The sequence below is a fragment of the Delphinapterus leucas genome, chromosome 14, assembly GCF_059928025.1.
Source record: "Delphinapterus leucas isolate spDelLeu-1000000601 "Yukka" chromosome 14, BTC_Dleu_Yukka2, whole genome shotgun sequence".
Taxonomy (NCBI): Eukaryota; Metazoa; Chordata; class Mammalia; order Artiodactyla; family Monodontidae; genus Delphinapterus; species Delphinapterus leucas.
Window position 1 is genome coordinate 29,129,961 of NC_143142.1, and position 22,050 is coordinate 29,152,010.

Below are 22,050 nucleotides of genomic sequence, written 5' to 3' on the forward strand. Positions count from 1 at the left end.
TGAATTGATTTATCGTTAATATAATACATGCTTGTTGGTGATTATTTGGAAAAATATAATAAAGAATCAGGAAAAACACTTGAAAAAAATATAATCCTAACTCCCCAAAATACTGTTCATTTTTGGTCTGTATTCTTCCAGCATTTTTCCTATGCATATACGTGTTTTTTAAAAACAACCTTTGAATCGTGATGCACATGCTGTTTTATAACTTGCTTTATGCAAGTTCTGTATCTTCCCATGTTATGAAATGTTCTTCTAAAGTGTGATTTTCATAGCCTGCAAAGTGTTTGATTGTGTTTGATTGTGTAGCTATCTTATAGTGTAGTCAGTCCCTGATTTCTGACCAGGGAGATTAGGATTACTCATTTTTGCCCTCTTGAGTGATGTTGTAATGAGCACCCAGGTTACTTGTAAATTTAGGTAAAACTCATGATGACCAAGAAGCAAACCCACGGTCCTCAGTTGTAAAGGAGCCTCCACGGGGCTGGTTAGTGCTCTGCCCTGCGGGGGGGGGTCTGGAGGTTTCCCTGGTCCTGGGCCCACACGATACTACTCCACTGGTCTGTACGCAGGTGTTGTGACCTCAAATCCCGCACCTGCATGGGGCACACCTCTGTGGGCTCGTGTTTTTCTAGAGTGATGTCTTCTTTCAGCCCAAGGGCCCCAAGAGATCATATGCTTCCTTCCAACTCCACCCGCACCTGGGGGGAGTTTCTCCATCATTCTAGCCAGGGAAGCACGTGGAGAAAGTGGGCAGGGACCAGCAATGGACGGGGTGAACTGGAGACCCGGGAGGACGTGGAGGAGGGGCAGGGAGGAGGGCTGCCTGGGGAGGAGAGTTAGTGATTCCCTCCCGTTTGTGCACAGACCTGGCGTGACCATATTTTCCAAAACAAAATTCAGGGCTCTTTTTTGACAGTTATGAGCGTACCTATGGGAAGGTAAGGTGGAGTGAGAGTAGGATTCTGAAATGGTGGAGCATATGGTTTTTTATGGTTATAACCATAAAAAATGTAGTGCCCCTTGTGAAGTTGATCCAGCAAAATAAAGCTTTAAAACGAATCCACATAACTTATATAAGACAGATAACATACCACTCAACACAGTTTGTTTAATGGAATAGAGCCCAATCCCAACTTACTCTGGCAGGTCTCCCTAAGAAAAATGGCAGACTAAACAAAATTTGGCTTAGCTAGTCCCAAGGGTGGCCCCTTCCAAAGGTTTTGTGTTTCCTGGGGAATTTCTGTAGACAGGAAACACCTTATATTTTGAAGGCAAGGATCAAGGTGTTGGGCTGGTGTTCAGAGTCCTCACCTGTGTTCCTCCTTGTGAGGTTGGCCAGACTGATGAAGCCACAAGTCCCAGCCAGCTTGTGTCCTGTGGGTTTTCTGCACCGAAAGTGCGGGAGGTGCGCTGGGTGGAGGACGGGACAAAGGCAGGTGGACCTGACTTGCTCTGCAGTGTCCCTGAACTTGAGCAGAAATGCACTGAATGCTGTGAACAAATGTCTACTCATCGGTGACTTCACGAAAAGCCAGTTTTAACAGTTTGTCAGCTCACTGTTGACTGTTTCCTTGTGAAGATGACACCGCAAGCAATTCTGAGGTGAACTCATCTAAAAACAGCCCTGGACCAAAGGCACAGGGTCTTTGTTTTCTCACCTTCAATTATCTGGACAATACAGGTGAAAGTTCTGATGTGGGCCAGGGTGGAGGGCTTGACAGGAGAGTCAAATGTCTACTGTTTTCTTATCATGACATAGAGAATGACGTAGCCCGTACATTTACTTCTCACCCCGAGTCGTGAATGTTTGTGCGCGGTGGGCACTGAAATGGGTGTGTGACTGAATAACTCTAAGTCGTGTCTTATCACCTCTTACTGGCTTTCATTACAACTCTGAACTTGCTCTACAACAGTCACAGGAGTCACGGGTTGGATTTCTTTGCTCAAATTCATTTTGTTGTTTTGCTCCTTTTTTCACCTTAAGTTGTGCAATTTGAAAATGAACGAGAATTGTGGGAAGGAATAGGGGAGATTCTTGGGTCATTCCCTATGGAGGTAGCATTTTCTATTAAATAAATACACAACGATTTGTCCCATGTTGCCCTTTCCACGTCCTATTTCAATAAATCACGATAAGAAAATGCATTATGTTTAGTGAAGGAAAACCCTATGTTTATTCCAGTGTTAAAACAATGTGAGAGAGAAAAAGCAAAGCCTCAGACTCCAGCATCACTGTTTAACTGTTCTGTGACAAATGAGGAAAATGTGAAAAAACAAACATGAAAAGTGCAGTAGTATTTATTATATTTACCCTATTTTTATACTAGTCATAAAAATGTCAATAATATGTCAGGAGTCATAACAGCCCTGATGCTGTATGTCTCTGGCTTCTAGTTTGGAGAAGCCAGTGGGTCCTCTAGAAAGTGACACAAGGCAGTCAGCCCTTGGGTGACGTTGGCTGCAGTTGGCTTTGTAAGTGGCTATCTAATCCAGGTTGTTTAAGCGTGTTTGCAGCCTCACCCAGGATGGCCACGGTGTTGCCTCTCATTAGAGCCATCTGAGCTTTGGTAACACAGACAGCACAGAAAGGCGAAACGGTTCTTAATGGAGGCCAGTTGGCAAGAACCTCATCTGAAAGCGGTCCAGCATGGGGATAATTAATGTCAAGCGGGTCATCTTAATGATGAAGAATGTAAATGGACCCACTGGTTAACACTTTCTCTTTTTGTTACCGATGGCACCGCAGGTAATCAGTGGTGGTTTAATTTATCCAGTTGGTAGGTGACGTAACAGTAACCAAACTTTTGGTTTCCTTTTGGAAAGATTCTTATGATTAAGTGACAGGTGTTAGACCCAGTTCATTTGTGCTCATCTAAAAGGCAAAAAATAGGAGCCAAGAGACATGAATTGACTTTCCACAGATAAATGGAAAATCGGTAGAAAGTAAATACTTGAACCCCTGAGTCCGTTTGGGCGATTCCCCACAACCTCATGGTCACCTGGGGCCATAAGTGGGTGTGGTGTTGACCCAGGATCCCAGGGTGACACCTGGCATTGTGTACAAAGCAGCTACTGCCTCTCACCAGGCAGACGACCCTTGGCACTGGACGTCTGTCCAACCAGAACCTGAAACCTCCCAACCTGGCCTTCCAGAATTCCAGCCTTGACTACCTGTGTCTCACCTTTGCTGTTGAGGGCGTCTACCCAGACAGGAAGGGTCTCTGTCTGGTTTTCAGGGAGGATCCGGCCTGTCCTCTGTGGGACCTGGGTGCCCTGGCTGACCTGACAGGTCAGGCTTATTCTGGAGCCTTCATTTCTGCAGAGCAGCTCACCTGCACAGGTCACCATAGGTCAGGACCTTCTGCCCAAGTGCTGTCCCTGCTCTCAAGGATAAATTGGGGTCCAATGAACCTTGCCAAGTAAAAAAATGACTCATTTTACATTTAGTCTATCAAAATATGAAGAGGAATAGAGATTAGGCATAGTTGGCGGTTGTATTTTTTCTAAATTTGCTCCAAATGATTAGTATTAATGAGCATATTACAAATTATCTCTGGATGGTACATTTAGGTGCTTTCAACCTTAAAAATTAATAGCAAATTAAAGATGGTAGAATTTCTTGTGGTGGGAAGAAGGACTATTCCTTCAAGTTAAGATAACAGCTGATGAAAAATTAAAGTGATCTTTTGAGAAAGGGCATTTTGGAACAAAACAATTATTTTGCTATCAAATGTTTTTTGGAAAGTGTGATCATCTTGTTTATTAGAGCTAAGATTCTTATTCATGGTCTGGATTTTAATTCAATGCAGTAACACCTCATTAATTTTTTACACTGTAGATAAGCCAATTTGGCTGACTTGCAAAGTATTTTGAGGATAAATATACTGAATGATGTTACCTCATAACCACTTGGCTTTCTGAAGTTCAGAATGTTACTTATGCAGTAACTTCAGCTGTTGTTATCTTCATTTTAGTTCTAAGCAACTCTGACTCAAGGATAAGAGATTAGCTCTGGAAATGGGAACCAAGAGGCATTGATTTTTCTCTTCAGAGTTTCTTCTAAAGAAGCTTTTTTCTGAGAAAATTTGACAAAGGTTTTCATAAACTTGCTAGTTACTCATTTTTGGTGGAAGTAGTATAATTGTTTTTCTTAACAGCCTTCATGAGGTATAGTTGATATGAAATAAACTGCATATATTTAAAGGATACAATTTGATCAGTTTTGACATAAACATACCTGTGAAACCATCACCACGATCAAGGTAATGAACACACCCATCCATCCCAAGAGTTTCCTCATCACCCCCCCATTTTTTAATATATGTTAACTTTAAAGATTATTTACTTATTAAAAAATAATTTTGGCCGTACCCCACGGCATGTGGGACCTTAGTTCCCCGACCAGGGATTGAACCCTCACCCCCTGCATGGGAAGGTGGTGTCTTAACCACTGGACCACCAGGGAAGTCCCTTCTCATCCCCTTTTAATCTCTCCTGCCCTCAGCCTCCTCCCATCCCATCTCCAGGTAACCACTGATGGCTATCTCTAACTCGATTAGATTACATTTTCTAGGATTTTATATAAATGGAATCATATAGTATATACTTTTTAATGTTACTATTGTTATTATTATTGTTATTGTTGATATTATTATTAGCCTGGGTTGGGGCGGGAGGCAGGTCTGATTTCTTTCCCCATGCCTAGTTGTTTTGAGATTTAGCCATGTTGCAGTGTAAGGGTTCATTTCTTTTTCATCCTCTCTTAGTATAGTCAATCTTCTTAAATTTCAGGCATTCTAATTGTTGTGTAGAGGCAATTCATTGCGGTTTTAATTTAATGCATTTCCCTAATGACTAGTGAGGCTGAGAATTTTTTCATGAGCTGATTTTATGCTCATATATCTTTTTGATGAAGTGTCTGTTAAAATACTTTACCCATTTTTAAAAATCATCTTTGTTTTCTTACAATTGTGTTCTGAGAGTTGTTTAGAAAATCAGGATACAAATCATTTATCAGATATATATTTTCCCAGCCTATGGACTATCGTTCTCTTACTAGTGTCTTTGCAAGAGCTGAGTTTTTAGTTTTGATGAAGTGCACTTCATAGTCATTCTTTTTTGAATCATGCTTCTGGTGTGGTAGTTAAGAAATATTTGCAAAGCCCAAATTCACAGAGGTTTCTTTTTTGTTCTCTTCTAGAAGTTTTAGTTTGTTTTGTCTTTGATGTCAAATAGTTCAGAATCATTTTTTGAAATGACTGTCCTTTCTTTTGCACCTGTTAAAAATCAAGTGTCCATGTGCATGTGGTTGGGTTTATATATAGACTGTTCTGTACCATTGATCTACTCATCTTTATGTCACTGTTTTGATTACCTGTAGCTTGATAATAAGTCTTGAACTTAAGTAATGTTAGTCTTTCTTTTTTTTACATTTGAAGTTGTTTAGGCTATTCTAAGCCCTTTATGTTTCCATGTGAATTTTAAATCACTTTGTCAATGTCTACAGCAAAGCCTGCTGGGATTTTGTTTGGGATTGTATTGAATCTGTATGACGGTTTGGGTAGCATCAAGTCTTCTGATACATGAATATGGTATATCTCTCCATTTATTTAGGTTTTCAAATTTCTCTCAGCAGTACTTTTAAATTTTTAATCATAGGTATTGCACATCTATTGTCAGAGTTATCCCTTAAGTATTTAATAATTTTAATGCCTTTGTAAATGGTAGTTTTTATTTCTGATTTTTACACATAATACATAAAAATACAATTAATTTTTGTAAACTGACCTTGTATTCTGACACCATACCAAACACGTGTATTGATTCTACAAGATCTTTTATAGATTCCATCATGTTTTCTACATAGATGGCCATGTCATCTATGAATAAAAATATTTTACCTTCATTCTTTTCTATCTGGATATCTTTTACTTCTTTTCCTTTTCTTATCACACTTGCTAAAACTCCAGTTCAGTGTTGAATTAATAAGGAAGAATGGTTATTCTGTCATGTTCTCCCCTTTGGGGAAAAGCCTTTGGTTTTTCATCTTTAAGTATGATATTGGTTGTAGGTTTTTCGTAGGTATAGGTTTTTCATAGTTATTTTTATTAGGTTGACAGAAATCCCCATCTAAGTCTGCTGAGTTTTAATCCACAATTGATATTAAATTTTGTCAAATGCTTTTTGTGTATCTATTGAGATCTTTTTTATTCTTTTCTAGTCTGTTAATATGGTGAATTGATTTTTGATTATTAAACCACCCTGGTATTCCTAGGATAAATTTCATTTGGTCAAGGGATATTACCCTTTTTATATATTGTTAAGTTTGAATTGATAAAATTTTGTTTAGAATTCTCTCATCTGTGTTCATAATAGATAATGGCTAGTAGTTTTCTTTCATTGGGTTGTCATTGGTTTTGGTATGGAGTAGTGATTCAAGTATTTCAAATATTTCCTGCAAGAGTTGTTTTACAATTTGTATTATTTCTTCTTTAAGTTTTTGAAAGAATTCACTTGTGAAACTATATGAGCTTGAAGTTTTCTTTATGGGAAAGTTTTTAAGCACAAATTCAATTTCTTTAATAAATATAAGACTTCTCAGGTTATTTCTACTTGAATGAGTTTCCGTAATTTCTGTCTTTCAAGGAATTTGCCTTTGCATGGAAGATGTCAAATTTATTGGCATAATGTTGTCAATAATATTTACTTATTTCCTTTTGAATATCTGTAGAATCAGTAATGATGTTATTTAATTTATTCCAGAGATTAGTAATTTGTACCTTCTTTATTTTTTTTCCTGTTCAGTCCAGCTAAAGGTTATCAATTTATCGTCTTCTCAAAGAATTAGGCCTTGTTTTTCTCTGTTGATTGATTTCAGCTCAGATTTAATTTCCTTTCTCTTCTTGCTTTGTGTTTATTTGACTTAATTAAATTAAATTAAAATTTGGATTTAATTTACTCTTCTTTTTATGTCTCTTTTCTGTCATTATTCTAAAGGAGGAAATTGAAGTCATTGATTTGAGCTCTTCTTTTCTAATATAAGTGTTTAGAAACAATTCAATTTAAGTCTAAATTTCCACTTAAATACTATATTAGTAGCATCTTACAAATTTTGATATGGTATGTTTCATTTTTAATTCAGTTCAAAATATGTTTTAATTTCCATTTGAGTTTCCTCTTTGATCCATTGGCTATTTATATATGTATTTGGTTTCCAAACATTTGGGAATTTTCCAGAGATATTTCTCTTTGGATTTAATTTAATTCTGTTGTTGTCAGAGAATATCATTTGTGCTGTAGTCCAGAATGTGGCCTATTTTGGTTAATGTTCCATGTGGTCTTGAAAGAGTAATTTTTTTTAATGAATTTGCCTTTTAAATCATGTAGAAAATTTCAAAAGTGGATTTAAAAACCAAAATTACAATACTACTAGCTTTTATAATTGCCCTTGTACTTACCTCTACTGAGGTCTTTATTTCTTCATGTTACTGTCTAGTGTCCTTTTATTTCACTTGCAGGACTCCCTTCAGCATTTCTTTGCAGGGCAGATCTTGTGGTCATAAACTCCCTCAACTTTTGTTTATCTGGGAATGCCTTAATTTCTCCTGCATTTTTGAAGGATGGTTTTGCCAGATATAGAATTCTTGGTTGACAGCTGTTTTCTTTTAGTACTTTGAATATATCAGGCCACTGCCTTCTGGACTCCAAAGTTTCTGATGAGAAATTAGCTGATAATCTGACTGAGGATTATATGTATGTGACAAATTGCTTCTCTGTTGCTGCTTTCAAGATTCTTTCTTTGACGTTCAATAGTTTGATTATAATATGTCTCAATGGGCATCTTTTTGAGTTTATAAGCTTCTTGAAGATTCATGTCTTTCATTGCTTTGGGGAAATTTTCAGCCATTATTTCTTCAAATATTCTTTCTGCCCCTTTCCCTTTCTCTTCCCCTTCTGGGACTCCTCATAATGCATTTGTTGGTCTACTGGGTGGTGTCCCACAGGTCTCTTAGGCTTTGTTCACTTTACTTCATTCTTTTTTATAAATTTAGTTATTTTATTTTTGGCTGCATTGGGTCTTCATTGCTGTGCAAGGGCTTTCTCCAGTTGCAGCAAGCAGAGGCTACTCCTCGTTGCAGTGTGTGGGCTTCTCATTGCAGTGGCTTCTCTTGTTGTGGAGCACGGGCTCTAGGTGCGTGGGCTTCAGTAGTTGTGGCACACGGGCTCAGTAGTTGTGACTCGTGGGCTCCAGAGTGCAGGCTCAGTAGTTGTGGCACATGGGCTTAGTTGCTCAGCGGCATGTGGGATCTTCCCGGACCAGGGCTCGAACCCATGTCCCCTGCATTGGCAGGCAGATTCTTAACCACTGCGCCACCAGGGAAGCCCTCTTTTTTCTTTCTGTTCCTCAGACTCGATAATTTTGACTGTCCTATCAAGTTCACCGATTCTTTCTTCTGCTTCCTCAAATCTACTTTCGAATCTCTCTAGTCTATTTTCATTTCAGTTATTGTACTTTGCAGCTCCAGAATTTATTTTTGGTTTCTATTTTTATAATTTCTCTTCATTGATATTATCATTTTGTTCAAACATTTTCTTGCCTTTGTCCATGTCTTTGTTTAGCTCTTTGAGCATCTTTCAGACAATTTTATAAAAGTCTTTGTCTAGTAAGTCCAGTGACTGCACATCTTCAGGTATGGTTTCTGTTTATAATTTCTTTTCCTTTGACTAGGTCATATTTACCTGATTTTTTTGTATACCTTATGATATTTTGTTGAAAACTGGACATTTGAATTTTATAATGTATTAACTCTGGAAATCAGACCCAGGGTTTGCCTCAGTTTTTAAAAAATTGTTGTAGAGTCTTGACTGGGGATCAACCTGAAGTGAAAGCTTAAGGTCTTCCCTTTTCTTTTTTGAGTCTACATCTTCTCCTGGGCATTTATGACAGTTTTCTGAATTCCTCCATATACATGGTTGTTTTCGAATGTGCCCCCCAACCCCACCAAAAAAAAAAAAAAAGATGTGGCTCCTTTAAGTCCCCTGGAAGCTGTTTCAGTCAGTTGAAACAATGATGACCAGCTTTTGTACCTGCACTTCAGTCACCATAAGCAGCAATCTGCAATTCAAATACAAACCCCAGTATTTGGAGGACAAGGTGCTTATTGCCCACCCCAGCTCCACCAAGCCACACCATGAATGCAGGTTGCCATTCCCACTGCTGCCTCTCATGGGGCTGGAGCATGGGGAGTGGGGACCTGTTGCCACACTGAAGGCTGAATTTGACCAATATTAACTGTAATTTTCCAGCCAAGCTTTTCTCTGGAAACGTCAAGCCTTTAAGTAAACTCCAGAGTTCCAAAATAGTTACTTTAGATAGTTTCTGCAGGTACAATTGTTGTCTGGATCAGAAGACAGATCCTGGTGCTTTCTATTCCATCATCTTCCTTGTTGTCCAATCTCTGCCTTTTAATTGGAGATATTTAGATCGCTTACATTTAATATAACTATTAATATTTTTAAGTTGAGATCTATCATCTCTATTTTCTTCTATTTTCCTATTCTTTCTTCCTCTTTTTATCTATATAAATTAAAATTTCTTATGATTCCATTTTACCTCTTTTGTTGACTTAGTAGTCAACTCTGTTTTGGTAAATTGGTGGTTGCTTTAGGGCATCAATAATTCAAATTTAAGTGATATTATACTACCTTTGTATAATATAAGAACTGTTCAATGATAAAATGCAATCTCTCCCTTCCTAGAATTTGAACCATTGTTATCATACATTTTACTTTTATACTACACTATTATTATATTTGTTTAAAGGGGTCAATTATATTTTAAGGGTTTTTAATTAATAAAAAATTCATATTTACTCAGTTATTATTATTTCTCATGTTCTTCCACATGTCCACATTTCCATCTTTATTATTTTTCTTCTGTGTAAAAGAATTCTTTTCACTTTTTTTTCTGTAGTGCAAGTCTACTGGTGATAGTTTTGCTGGATATAAAATTCTAGGGTAACAACTTTTATTTCACTACCTGAAAGATGTTGCCACACTGTCTTCTCACTTGCACTGTGTCTGACAAGAAATGTGAAGTTCTTATTATTGTTACTTTGTATGTTAATATTAATGAAAAATTGTTGTGCTCACCTTCCTGATAACTGCTTCCCTGAATTAAAAAAAAAAGAAAAAGAAAGAAACAAACAAACAAAAAAACCAGTTCTAACATCCATTCCATGATTCATTGGGTTTGGAGCTCGTTAACGTGACCACTAAGCCAGTATTTCACTCTTCTAAACCTTTTAACCCCATCCACACTAACATGCATGACATAAAAGAGTGAATTGTATATTAATTTTATTTCTATGACAGCAAACATAAATAAAAATTGTTTTAGGGCAAATAGACAATTTTTTATTAGACATTTATTGATGGAAGAGGATTTTTTTTCACAAAGATAACCTTTGTCTTTCTTTAAAACTACTTTTAGCTATATTTCCATGATACATGTTCATTAAAATATATTTGTGTTTCCCTAAAATAGAAAATTCCCAAGAGTGGTCCATTCAGCTTATAATTTTTGTTGGACCACATTACAAGGACACTTTGTAGAAAGTTGTGGCCATTTCCTATGACATGAACCTGAGAAACTTAGGACTTTATTCCAGAAAAACATAGAAACATTTTTACCTGGACTTACAGGGAGAAGATCTGGGTTTTAGCTAGTCTTCTGCCAATTGTTTCCTTTTCTAGATATGTTTGCTTCTTCCTTGAATAACTTTAGTTTAGTTACAACTTTTCTTACAGAAGATTTCTTGCTTTCCCCTGTTCAAGCATTTCTCCATAAATGGATTATCCAGTCTTTTTCCTTCTACTTCTCTGACCTTTCTGGAACTACATGAAACTCCTTGGTCATTAGCTTGCAGGTTTCTCTTTAGCGCTCTTCATATAAATTAAAATGTAAGAGCAGACAATCAGCTACTCTCTTGGAGAGTGAGATACCTTCCTGTGGGGTCAGTGAGGCGCTCCTGTGCCCTTCAGAGGTAACTCCTGCTGCTCTTGATGCTCAGGAAGAGGTGGTGCAAGTCATCTCTCTGCACCCACCATCTAGGCAAAGCAGTTCTACAGGAGGAAAAGCTTGACAACCACTTTCCTGTGGGTGAACATGTCAGAGCACATTCTCTAAAAGCATGCCACCGTATTTGAGTAGTATTCCTGCTAGCATGGGTGCTCTGTGATGACAGGGTTAGTATCTTATTTACCTGCATATCCTCAGCACTAACTGTAGTGCCCCAAAGACTCAGGACTCAGCACATAAAAGGACAACTTTAATAAGTGTGTCCTATAGTAGAACTTTCTGATGATTAATACCCCTTCCTTAGGGACCCCTGATACTGCTGGGGTTTTCTTATTTTGCCACTTACTTCACCTGAGAAATGGGGTGGTGTGATTTGACGCCAGCAGACCTGGATACATAAGCCCCACCACTTAGCTACCTTTTGATTCATTTGTACCTCAAATCTGCATGTATAATGGAACCAAAAGCAGATCCCCACCAGAGCTGGCCTAAGACATTCAACATAGTACCTGATTCATCGGAGGAATTGTGTGCTTGGCATGGGTCTTCTTCTCTCTGCTTTTGTAACTTCATTCATTATTAACTATGTAGGGCTTTAAAATGAGGTATTTAAGTCCATGTTTACATTATAGCTACTTAGGGAAAGTTATATTTGTGGGTAATAGAAGTGCCCACATTTTCTGGGGTTTTTTCTTATGCTCCCAGCATGGAAGGCTGCAGGGCTTAGGGGCTGAGCTTGGTTTTGTCATAAGAAGCTGTGCAGGATGACCAACTGGTCCTGGGAGTCCTGGTTCTGACTCATTTCTCACAGTGCTCTCAGAGGTGAAAATACATTCAGGCACGGGAAGTAGACCATAAATCTACAACATTCAGAGAATATAAATGTTCTCTTATGAACTCAAGATGTGACATCAGAGAAGGGTAGAGGGCCTTAAATAGTGAAATGGGAAGGACCTTCCACATGACCTCAATGTTTCCATCAACTATCCCTGTTCTGAAGACAGCACACCTTGTACCTGGTGCAAAATTGTCCATGGACAGAATGCTTTTATTAGAAGGCAGCGTTCTGCACATGTAGGGTTAAGCCCAATTACAGCAAACTGGCAGACTGTTAAGACACACATGTGCCAAAAAGGACTTCAAAGCCGTGATACAGAGCCCAGGGGACTCAATGTAAAGTTTTTCCAAGCTTAAGAAAACAATGTTGTACGGAAATGGTCAGATTCCAATTTCTCAAAAGTGTCTATGAGTTTGGCATGGAAACGTGTTTAAAGTATAAGTAAGAAACTAATGAAAAAAGACGTTAAACATTGGCTGTGTTTTTCATATGATGCAATGCAGGGGGAAAGGGGGTTGGAAGCCAGAGTAGCAAGAACTCATGTGTAAAAGCAGTCTGTCCTCACCCAGATGGGGCGCCGTATGGACCGGAGAGCATCTTGCTGGGAGGATCACTTAGAGGTAGATTCAGTCTCCTTCCGGCGAAGACGGTTGTCTAAATTTGAGGAAATTCCTTAAAAGGGCTGGAAACACAGACCTCCCTTTCTGTGGACATCTGACTGGCCTTGCCTTTTTCACAACTTGTCCTTGCTTTTATTCATGTGTAAAACTGATTCTGTTTTGCCCCCTGCCAGCAGTTAGATTTTTGGCCTTTCCTGGTACTCACTGCACCATGGAGTTTTGGATCAGGAGGAGATTCTGACTCCCTCTGCTGGCGGCTCTCGAGCTGTCTTGCTGGCCCAGCGTTCTCAAGGATGGTCCCACACACACACCAGCTCTGCCACCTTGACCCCGTAATGCTGGGGCATTCTGCGGGCAGATGTATCAGAAGGTAGGGGTGGAGGATGAGAGCAGACAAGGTGGGTGCAGTTGAAAAGGTGACCCCAGGAGTTTCTGTTTTGCCCGCTTTGAGGGAACTTCTTTTTCTCCTTGAGGATCACTGAATCCACAGACTCTCCCCGTTCTAGACTTGATAAGTCATAAGAGCAAAGACAGTGAAGGCTGTTGAAATGAAACCCACCAGAAGCATCAAGTCTGTGTCCCATTACGTCCAGAACAAGACTGCAGCTCACCTCATTCACATTCTCCTTGACTTAGAAAGTAATTGTGGGCCATTCTTTGCAAAGCATATTTCTCAGTTTAATACAAGAGACATACAGATTGTGGGTGTGTAAGAGTGCACATGTATGAAACAACAGAAGAACCTATGTTTTGCAGGAACCAGTCTACTATTGTCAGTATCCTCAGTGGCCTTCTTCTCTTTCCTTTGATCCCATTACCAGGATGAAGGAAAGAGATTTTTCTTGGTGAATAACCTAATATTAATAACACAATGTTGTACATTTTGCACACCCTCCCTGCCACTCACCCAGACTCTCCCAACCTGTGCCGAATATTCCCACCCTGGAAGAGCTTCGTTCCCTGAGGGGGACTGTGCTTCTACTACATCTTAAGAAGGACATCATTTACTCTTCTTTGCCAGCAATAACAATATAGTATTAATTAAAAAGCTGTGACTCTGGCATAAACCACATTCATGTCATACTTCATAGTAATAACAATAGTAGCCGTAGAAGCCAGAATTTATTGAGAAGCTGTTACATGCCAAATTCTGTGGTATTGCTTTATGTGCATTATATAATATACCTCCTTACCTCTGTCTTGTCATTAGCCACATAGATTTGCCATAATGAAACTGAAAAACAAGCCTGCTAGGATGAAGCTGATCTCCAGGTAACTTACCTGCCTGTCAGAACAAAATTCAACACCCTTTAAAGGAGAACATCACAATCTAGACACTTAATGTGAAAATTACAGTGTCCAGCATCCAGTTGAAAATTATTAGACATATGCAAAACAAGAAAAAAATCAATCAATGAAAATTGACCTAGAAATGGCAGACTCTTTGAAGCAGCTCTTTTTTTTTTAACATCTTTATTGGAGTATAATTGCTTTACAATGTGTTGTGTTAGTTTCTGCTGTATAACAAAGTGAATCAGCTGTATGTATACATATATCCCCATATCTCCTCCCTCTTCTGCCTCCCTCCCTCCTTCCCTATCCCACCCCTCTAGGTGGCCACAAAGCACCAAGCTGATTTCCCTGTGGTGTGCAGCTGCTTCCCACTAGCTATCTATTTTACATTTGGTAGTGTATATACGTCCATGCCACTCTCTCACTTCGTCCCAGCTTACCCTTCCCCCTCCCCGTGTCCTCAAGTCCATCTCTACATCTGCGTCTTTATTCCTGTCCTGCCCTTCTAATTATTTTCAAGATTAAAGAATACAAACATCATGAAGACAAAAACAGAATCTATAAAAAAGAATTGATGGACCAAAAGAACAGATGGAAGCGAGAGCAGTGGGAAAAAAAATACTGTAATTGAAATTTAAAATTCACTAAATGGGCTTAAGGGCAAATTAGACACCACAGAAGAAAAGACCAGTGACCTTAAATATAGGGTCTTAGAAGGTATCCAAATTGAAGCACAGAGAGAAAGGAGATAGAAAAATAATAATAATAAACAGAACCACAGTGACCTGTAGGATAATTTCAAAAGGTTTAACATAAGTGTAATTGGAGTCTTAGAAATGTGTGAATACAAAAAAATATTTTAAGAAATAAGGGCCAAATGTTTCCCTAATTTGATGAAAAATATAAACCCATAGATCCAAGAAATTCAATCTAAACAAACAACAAAGAAAACCACACCAAGTCACAATATAATTAAATTTTGAATAACAGTGATAGAGAAAAATAGTAAAAGCATCACAATAAAAAGTACATTATGTTCAAGGGAATGAGAATAAGAATTATCACAGACTACTCACCAGAAATGATGCCAGTCGAAAGACAAGAGGACAACATCTTTCAGGTTCTGCTGAAAGAAAGAGAAAAAAAATCAAGGTATAATTTTATATCCAAGGGTATAGGTGGAAGAAATAAAGGTCAAATAAAGGCATTCTCAGACGAAAACAGGGTACGTGGGTATATGGCCAAAATATTGAAAGTGGGGTCTTGAAAAGGTATTTGTGCATCCATGTTCATGGCAACGTTATTGATAATAGCCAAAAGGTGAAAGTCTCCATCTTGAAGAGATGAAGAAATGGATAAACAAAATATGGTCCATCCATACAATGGAATATTATTCAGCCTTAAAAAGGAAGGACATTCTGATACCTGCTACCCTGTGGATGAACCTTGAGGACATTATGCTCTATGAAATAAACCGGTCACTAAAGAACAAATACTGTGTGATTCCACTTATAGTCTGTAAGGTATGCAGAGTAATCGTCTTTATGGAGACATAAAGTAGGATGGTGGTGGCCTCGAGCTGAGGGAGAGAGAGGGGTGAGGGTTTAGTGTTTAATGGGGACGAGGTTTAGTTTTGCAAGATGACAAGTTTGGGGGTTGGTTGTACAGCAATGTTAATGTAGTTAACTGTACACTTAAAAATGTAAGATGTAAACTTTGTGTTATGTGGATTTTACCACAATTAAATGTTTTAAAGTGGGGTGTTATTTTCAGTATTATGTATTTCTTGTGAATGGCTGGGTTTCTGTATTACCGGAGACTGAGCAGATGTGGTCTGGAGTAAACCTGAAAACAAGTGGAGGTTTTGTGAATCTGCCAACATGTGCAAGTAGAAACAAATACGCAACCAAGTCATAGCCACCATGTGCTGTCAAATGTTAGGAGTGCTTGGGAAGGAGAGAAAAATCGCAAAGCAAGTGCTCCACGGGAGGTGGAGAAACAGCTGTGCTCCCCGCCAGAGGAGGAGTGGAAGTGATGTGACGAGAGACCCTTCCTGTAGCTGCGGTGCCCACCTTTATCAAAAAGCTTTGGAGTGAAGTGCAGTTGTAGGATCTTGAAGGAATCATTAAGGCTGCTCCATATTTTGTGTCTATTTGATGTTTAAATATTTTATTGCTTCCTAATTATAAACCTGGACTCTCAGGCTTTTTAAAAAAGTGTTTTTTCTGGGGACTTCCCTGGCGACCCAGTGGTTAAGACTCCATGCTTCCACTGCAGGGGGCGCGGGTTCAAGCCCTGGTCAGGGAACTAGGATCCCGCATGCTGAGCAGCACGGCCAAAAAAAAAAAAAAAAAAAAGTGTTTTTTCTTAACCATATACATGTATTGATTGATCCATCGTGAAGGTAAAGTTCGAGATTCTTTTTGGCGGCCCGTACAGAACAGAAATAACTCTCTGTAATACAGGGCCCAAGCAGACTTCAGTAAGTTACAGTGTTCTCTGGTGCCTTGTTCTGCTCTTATTCCCCAGACCGAGCACACTGAAGTCATGGATGGTGGGGTTCTTTATGGACAATGTCTTCCCATCCATTCTTTTTCTTCTTCAAAAGCAAGAACTTGGCCACCCTTTAGTCTCTGTTCCTGCTAGGACTGCAGACACCTGCTCTCACTTCGTGGTATAACTTTATCCTAGTGTTTTTAATTCAGTTAAATAAGCTCACCCCTTTAAAGCCTGCTCTATACTAGGCATGGCCATCAAGGCAAGATGACAGGACCCAAGTCCTTTTTTTGAAGAAATTAGAATCAAACTGGACAGAGAAACAAGCACATAAACGTAATAGAATAAAAACTATGACTACAGATAACGATTGCCGTGGATGCTCGGTGCAGGATAAATCTATTTCAATCAGGAAAAATCGTACGAGGCTTCCTGGAGATGGTGGCAAGGGAGCCAGGCCTTGATGCTGTCGAGAATGCCCAACAACAATGTAGGGAGTATTAACAGAGGGGTCAGGTTTAGACTCTCAGTTGACATTGACTGTAAAGAAAACCTGGACTCAGAGAGGATGAAGAACTGGTGCCTGCGGCCGTACCCAGTTGTCATAATCAACATCAGGGCCCCGACTGTAGTCCTGGCTGTAATCCAATCCCACCTTCCTGGACTGCTGGTATCCTGGTGACCCCTGCAGTACTGGATGGTTGGGGTACCTAGAAGGGACCCACTGATACGCCTGTATTATGGAGTGTGGTTGTCCAGAGAGACAGCCTACTCTGTGCAGCCATGCCTGGCCTGCTGGACTGGATTTGCGTTACCAAGGAATCGGCGGGGTTCCCGGGGTCCTACCCCCCTCATCCGTGACCTCAGAAGAGTCACAGCTACCTCAAAGAACCAGACAAATCAATAAATAGCAAAACCAAAGGGCCTGAGATTTTATGGCAAATCCCAAATGGTCCAGTGAGGCTCAAGTTGTGGTGTCTGGGATCAGGGAGAGGAGGCCGGGGGACACTCAGCTGGGCCATGGGGTTATTCTCCAGGTGGTGGAGGACAGGAAAGAAGGAGACGAAAGTGACGTGCTGAACCCGAGCGCTCTGACGGTAACTCTGGCGACGGTCCCAACGCAGAGGAGGGAGAAACAGAGACCATCATTCGGATTGCCATTGTCCAGGAGGAGATATGGAGAGCTGCCCTGTGGACAAGGATGCTGGTCATGAGATAGAGAGCCGAGCACAGGCCAGGCGCCCACGCAGGAGCACGTGCTGGCTCCAATGGGTCTCTGCTGGGAGTGGACCATGACTCGGGACCTGTCTCCAGCCGTCCTCTGAGAAGTGGAAGAGGTGTGAGGTCTTAAGATTTGTCCACATGCTTGCACCCGTCCCCACCCCCTCTCCTGTTAGGTTCCGTAAGGAACTGAAGGTCCAGAGACAGTGAGCCGCCCACCACATGCATCTGTGTCCATCACCGCTAGAACTGGGCTAAAGGGATCTTCCAAATGCATAGAAGAGAAGATCTTTATCTTTCTGCCTGTAGATAAGCAATAAATGGAATGCATTTCTCCATAGTCGTGTCCCTGTAACTTCTCAGGCAAAGAGACATTTCTATGGAGAGATTTAAGATAGTCGTTTTTAAGTTCTTTTAGCGATGGATACATTTTAACAATGTAGATATCTTTATTCAATCAGTTTGGACCAGGACCACTGTGAAGACACTAATGGTTAGTGGGAATCATCATAGAAGGAAGTCTATAAATATTCGATGATGCGTCAATAATGAAATAGATTTTGCTGTCACCATGGCCACTCCCTGACTCCCCCCCCCGCCCCAGCCCAGCAGCTCTCAGGATTTCTCTTTTCTCTCACCTTCTTATCTACCCTTTTTGGACTGTCCGGACGTCCAGCATTCTTCTGACGACCCCGCCCATCAAGCATCCCAGACACCCACAGACAGAAAGGGTCTCTGGGACGCCCTGCTCTCACCAGACCCACACATACAGTGTTACCTTTAGAGTGAGAGTGAGTCCTGGAGGGCGAGGGCTGTGGTACCGCCTCCCTGTGTGTTGTCAATATCGAGAAGCAGTCCTGGATCACGGGAGGCCTGCAATAAGAAGATAAGGAGACGAAGTAATAGTTGGATATTGCCTGGCGTCCTAGAATCGTAGTGCCAGAGAGGATGTACAGACTTCCTATCTGGTATAGGAATTCTCTCTGTAGTATCCAGACTCTTTAAAGAGAGAGAGAGAGATGTTAGGTCTGACAATATTTGCATAGCCCTGTTAGAAAAACTTCCTTACAGGGCAAAACAGTCTTACATGCTATAGCTTCTACCCTCGTTTGTTAGTCTATACACTGCTGGTACAACACGTAAGCCTGATTGCTCAGTTGGAATGAGCTGTACTATCAACGGGAAGGTGTGGTGTTGATGTAATACAGGCTTTTTTTAAGAGACACATAATTCAGTGTACAAATAAGTGCGGAAATTACCACTAACATTCTGACGGGGAGAACAGGTATTTTTAAACTGACGAATGGTGAGGTTATGTCTATCGTATGTACCAGGTGTGGGGTGAGAAGAGAGAGGATTTAGTAGCTGAAATCTGTCACTTAGGTTAATCCAAAGACTGTCCAGTTTGTCTAATCCTAAATCTAAAAGCTTTCGGTTCTGTGTACTTCATACAAGAAATTTGCATTTTAATGGAGGACTGCAAAACGATTTTTGGAATGTTCCATCATTCTAAGTGGGGCATAACTCTTTTGTTATCAGGAAATTTTTCTGTGTAATGCTAACTACAGAAAAAAATCTGCCTGGACCTGGGAGAAAAGATCTATGATAAGAGCAAGTTCTAGTATAACTCTTTTCTGATAAAATCAAAGAAAGTTACTTTCTATGTAGCTTTCTGTAAAATCTGTGTTCAGCAGTTCACTAATACTGCCCTGGCCTCGTGATAATAACAGCAGTAGCTCTGAGAGGTTTTACAAGTGGAGAACTCATAGTCCTGGAAAACCTTGTAACAATAAAGAATGGGATGTAAAAGTTAAAGGAAGTTTGCATGTAAATGCTACGTACGATAGAAAGATGTAAGACTCACTTAACATGTAAACATATCTTTCACTTTGTGGAGTCACTTCTAAGAAAAAATTCACATAAAATGAATTTCTGAATGAATCATATTTACACAATTCCCTATTATATAATCAGAACGTATCTGATTACATAGTAGAAATCAACATTTTAAAAACCTATTTCAGAATTTAACAATTAACGATATATATATATATATATATTTTTTTTTTTTTTTTTTTTTTTGCGGTACGCGGGCCTCTCACTGTTGTGGCCTCTCCCGTTGCGGAGCACAGGCTCCGGACGCGCAGGCTCAGCGGCCATGGCTCACGGGCCCAGCCGCTCCACGGCATGTGGGATCTTCCCGGACCGGGGCACGAACCCGTGTCCCCTGCATCGGCAGGCGGACTCTCAACCACTGCACCACCAGGGAAGCCCTAACGATATAATTTTAAGGCTGTGAAAAAAATCAAATTGCCCATAAATAAAATTCGACAGAAATATGTCTTACAGAAACTCTAGTATACAATATCTGGCTTTTATGGCTGAATCATAGAACCGTGTCCAATTTTAATACTTGCCCAATAATATCAACACTAACTGAATAGCTAGTGCTAGATCCCACCAAAAACAAAGTATGTGCTCATTTAGCTGGACTTAGTAACATGTTACTACATACCTGACACTTCAATAGTGCAGGGTTTTTATAGGGCTGATTGACAATTCAAACATACATTTCTAATAGGTGTGCAAGGATTTAGTATTAGCTAGATTTTTGAACCAGGGTAAAAACCATCTGGGTAATGCTGGCATGAATTTTATACACACACTAACACACAAGTGTATGATTTTAGGATACATATATTATGTGTATATTTTATATATATACACACGGATACTATTTAAAGATGTAGTTATATATACAGAAGAGTAATGAAGTATTTAGAGTGGGATGGATCCACCTAGGACTAGCTCATGAACGTGTTAAAACCAGCTGTTTGTGTTCTGTTAACTGGACCCAGATCTTTGTTGCATCTGCTTAATATTTTTCTTTGTTTTGAAACAGGTTGTTTGGTATCAAATCAGTCATTCAAACAGACTGTTCCAGCACGTGGAAGATCATAGCAAACCCAGACCTGTCATGGTACCACCATGCCAACCCCATCGTCCTGCTGGTGATGTACTACACGCTGGCCACTCTAATCCGAATATGGCTACAGGAGCCCCTTGTAAGGATCAAAGGTTTTCATGGTCTTGTCTGCAAAGTAGCCTGGAAACTCCAGGGGAAAGTGTTCATTCCTGTCAACTGCTGGCTAATTAGTACTATTTGCCAAAATAACCATAGTGTTCTTATTATAGTATTTTGCTTCTGCCAAGAGTTCTAACTGAATACAGATACTATCAGGACAAAGACCAGCTTCCCTATGTTAGCATCACCCCTGGCTGCTCAGATGGTCCGTGGTGAGGGGAGTGGAAGCGTCATTTTTATTGAGCACTTACTAAATGCCAGGCCACGTGCTAGGTTGTTTACATACATTATCTCATTCAATCCCCTGCATAACTCTCAAGAATAGGTATTGTACCCATCTTAGAGATGAGGAAAACGAGGTTCGAGAGGTAAATCACACATTTACCAAATAGTAAATATTGGATTCAAGCCTACATTTGCCAACAAAGCTAGGGTCTCTATGACGACACACCCTGTTACCACGGCGACTGGAGTTTCCTAAATCTTCTCAAACCTCCAACCTCTGATGGTGCCGTGGGGATGTCCCCGCTCTCGGTGGTGCCATAACCCCCGGGGGCCCCACCACGGGGCAGGGCTGAGGACTGGGTTGTTCCCTATGGGATTATTAGTAGAATATGGCACTTTGGGAACAGGACCAGGGTGGCTTGTGGCCTCTCTCTTTTCCCTTTCTGTGACAGGAAACTCCAGTCTGCTTTTGCTTCCCCTAAATGACCCTGAGAAGCTCAGCTGTAAGGCAGCTGATCCGCACACAGGGAGGCAGGTGGTGTAGACGGGGCTGCCGCATTTCACCTCATGGCCACGTGCTGGGGAGCAGAGCTCACATTAGACACCAGCCTGGCGCCTGTGATGCAGTCCCTCCAGCTCGGGGGCCCTGGTGCCCCGCCCGCCTCCCCTCTTTGTCTGCTCATTCAGGCTCCATCCACGCAGTCAGCTGGCTAGGCAACCAGTGTTTATCAAGAGCTAGCGTCTCAGACACTGGCCTGGGGCTGGGGGTAGAGCATCGGTCCAGGTGTGAGACCCCGCTCTGGGGGACTGTACATTGTACAAGAGGAAAAGCAGCCCCCAAAGACGTGAGCAGGCCCAAGTCGGCACAGTGAAACCCTGAGAGGTGTGTTCCATCCATCCCAGCGGAAGTGCCTCCTGCAGGAAGGGGGTCTGCCCACCTCCCTCCTGTGAGAGGACCACACAGGCGTGCTTGTTTGCAGGGGCCTCAAGACTCACTTCTCTCTTGGACCCAGTGATGGCAGTGACGTGGTGACAGAATGCTCTAAGGGCTCCTGGAGAAGCCCAATTACCTTCTGTTACCTTTTCCTCCAAGTCTCTTCTAAGATATGAGTGTGCCAGTAAAACCCCTTAAAGTGGTACTGTGTTCGCTTCTGCCACAAACACACAGATGTGGATATGTGTATAT

At 40.6% G+C, this 22,050-nt stretch overlaps 1 protein-coding gene across 1 annotated transcript in view; it reads left to right on the plus strand.

Annotated features, from left to right (window-relative positions):
• PIEZO2 (piezo type mechanosensitive ion channel component 2) overlaps positions 1-22,050 on the plus strand; it is a 331,944-nt gene that overhangs the window by 203,625 nt on the left and 106,269 nt on the right. The window contains exon 8 of the mRNA XM_089894937.1: positions 20,457-20,619. Within this exon, the coding sequence (XP_089751063.1) occupies positions 20,457-20,619 (163 nt within the window). The remainder of the gene's footprint in view (positions 1-20,456; positions 20,620-22,050) is intronic.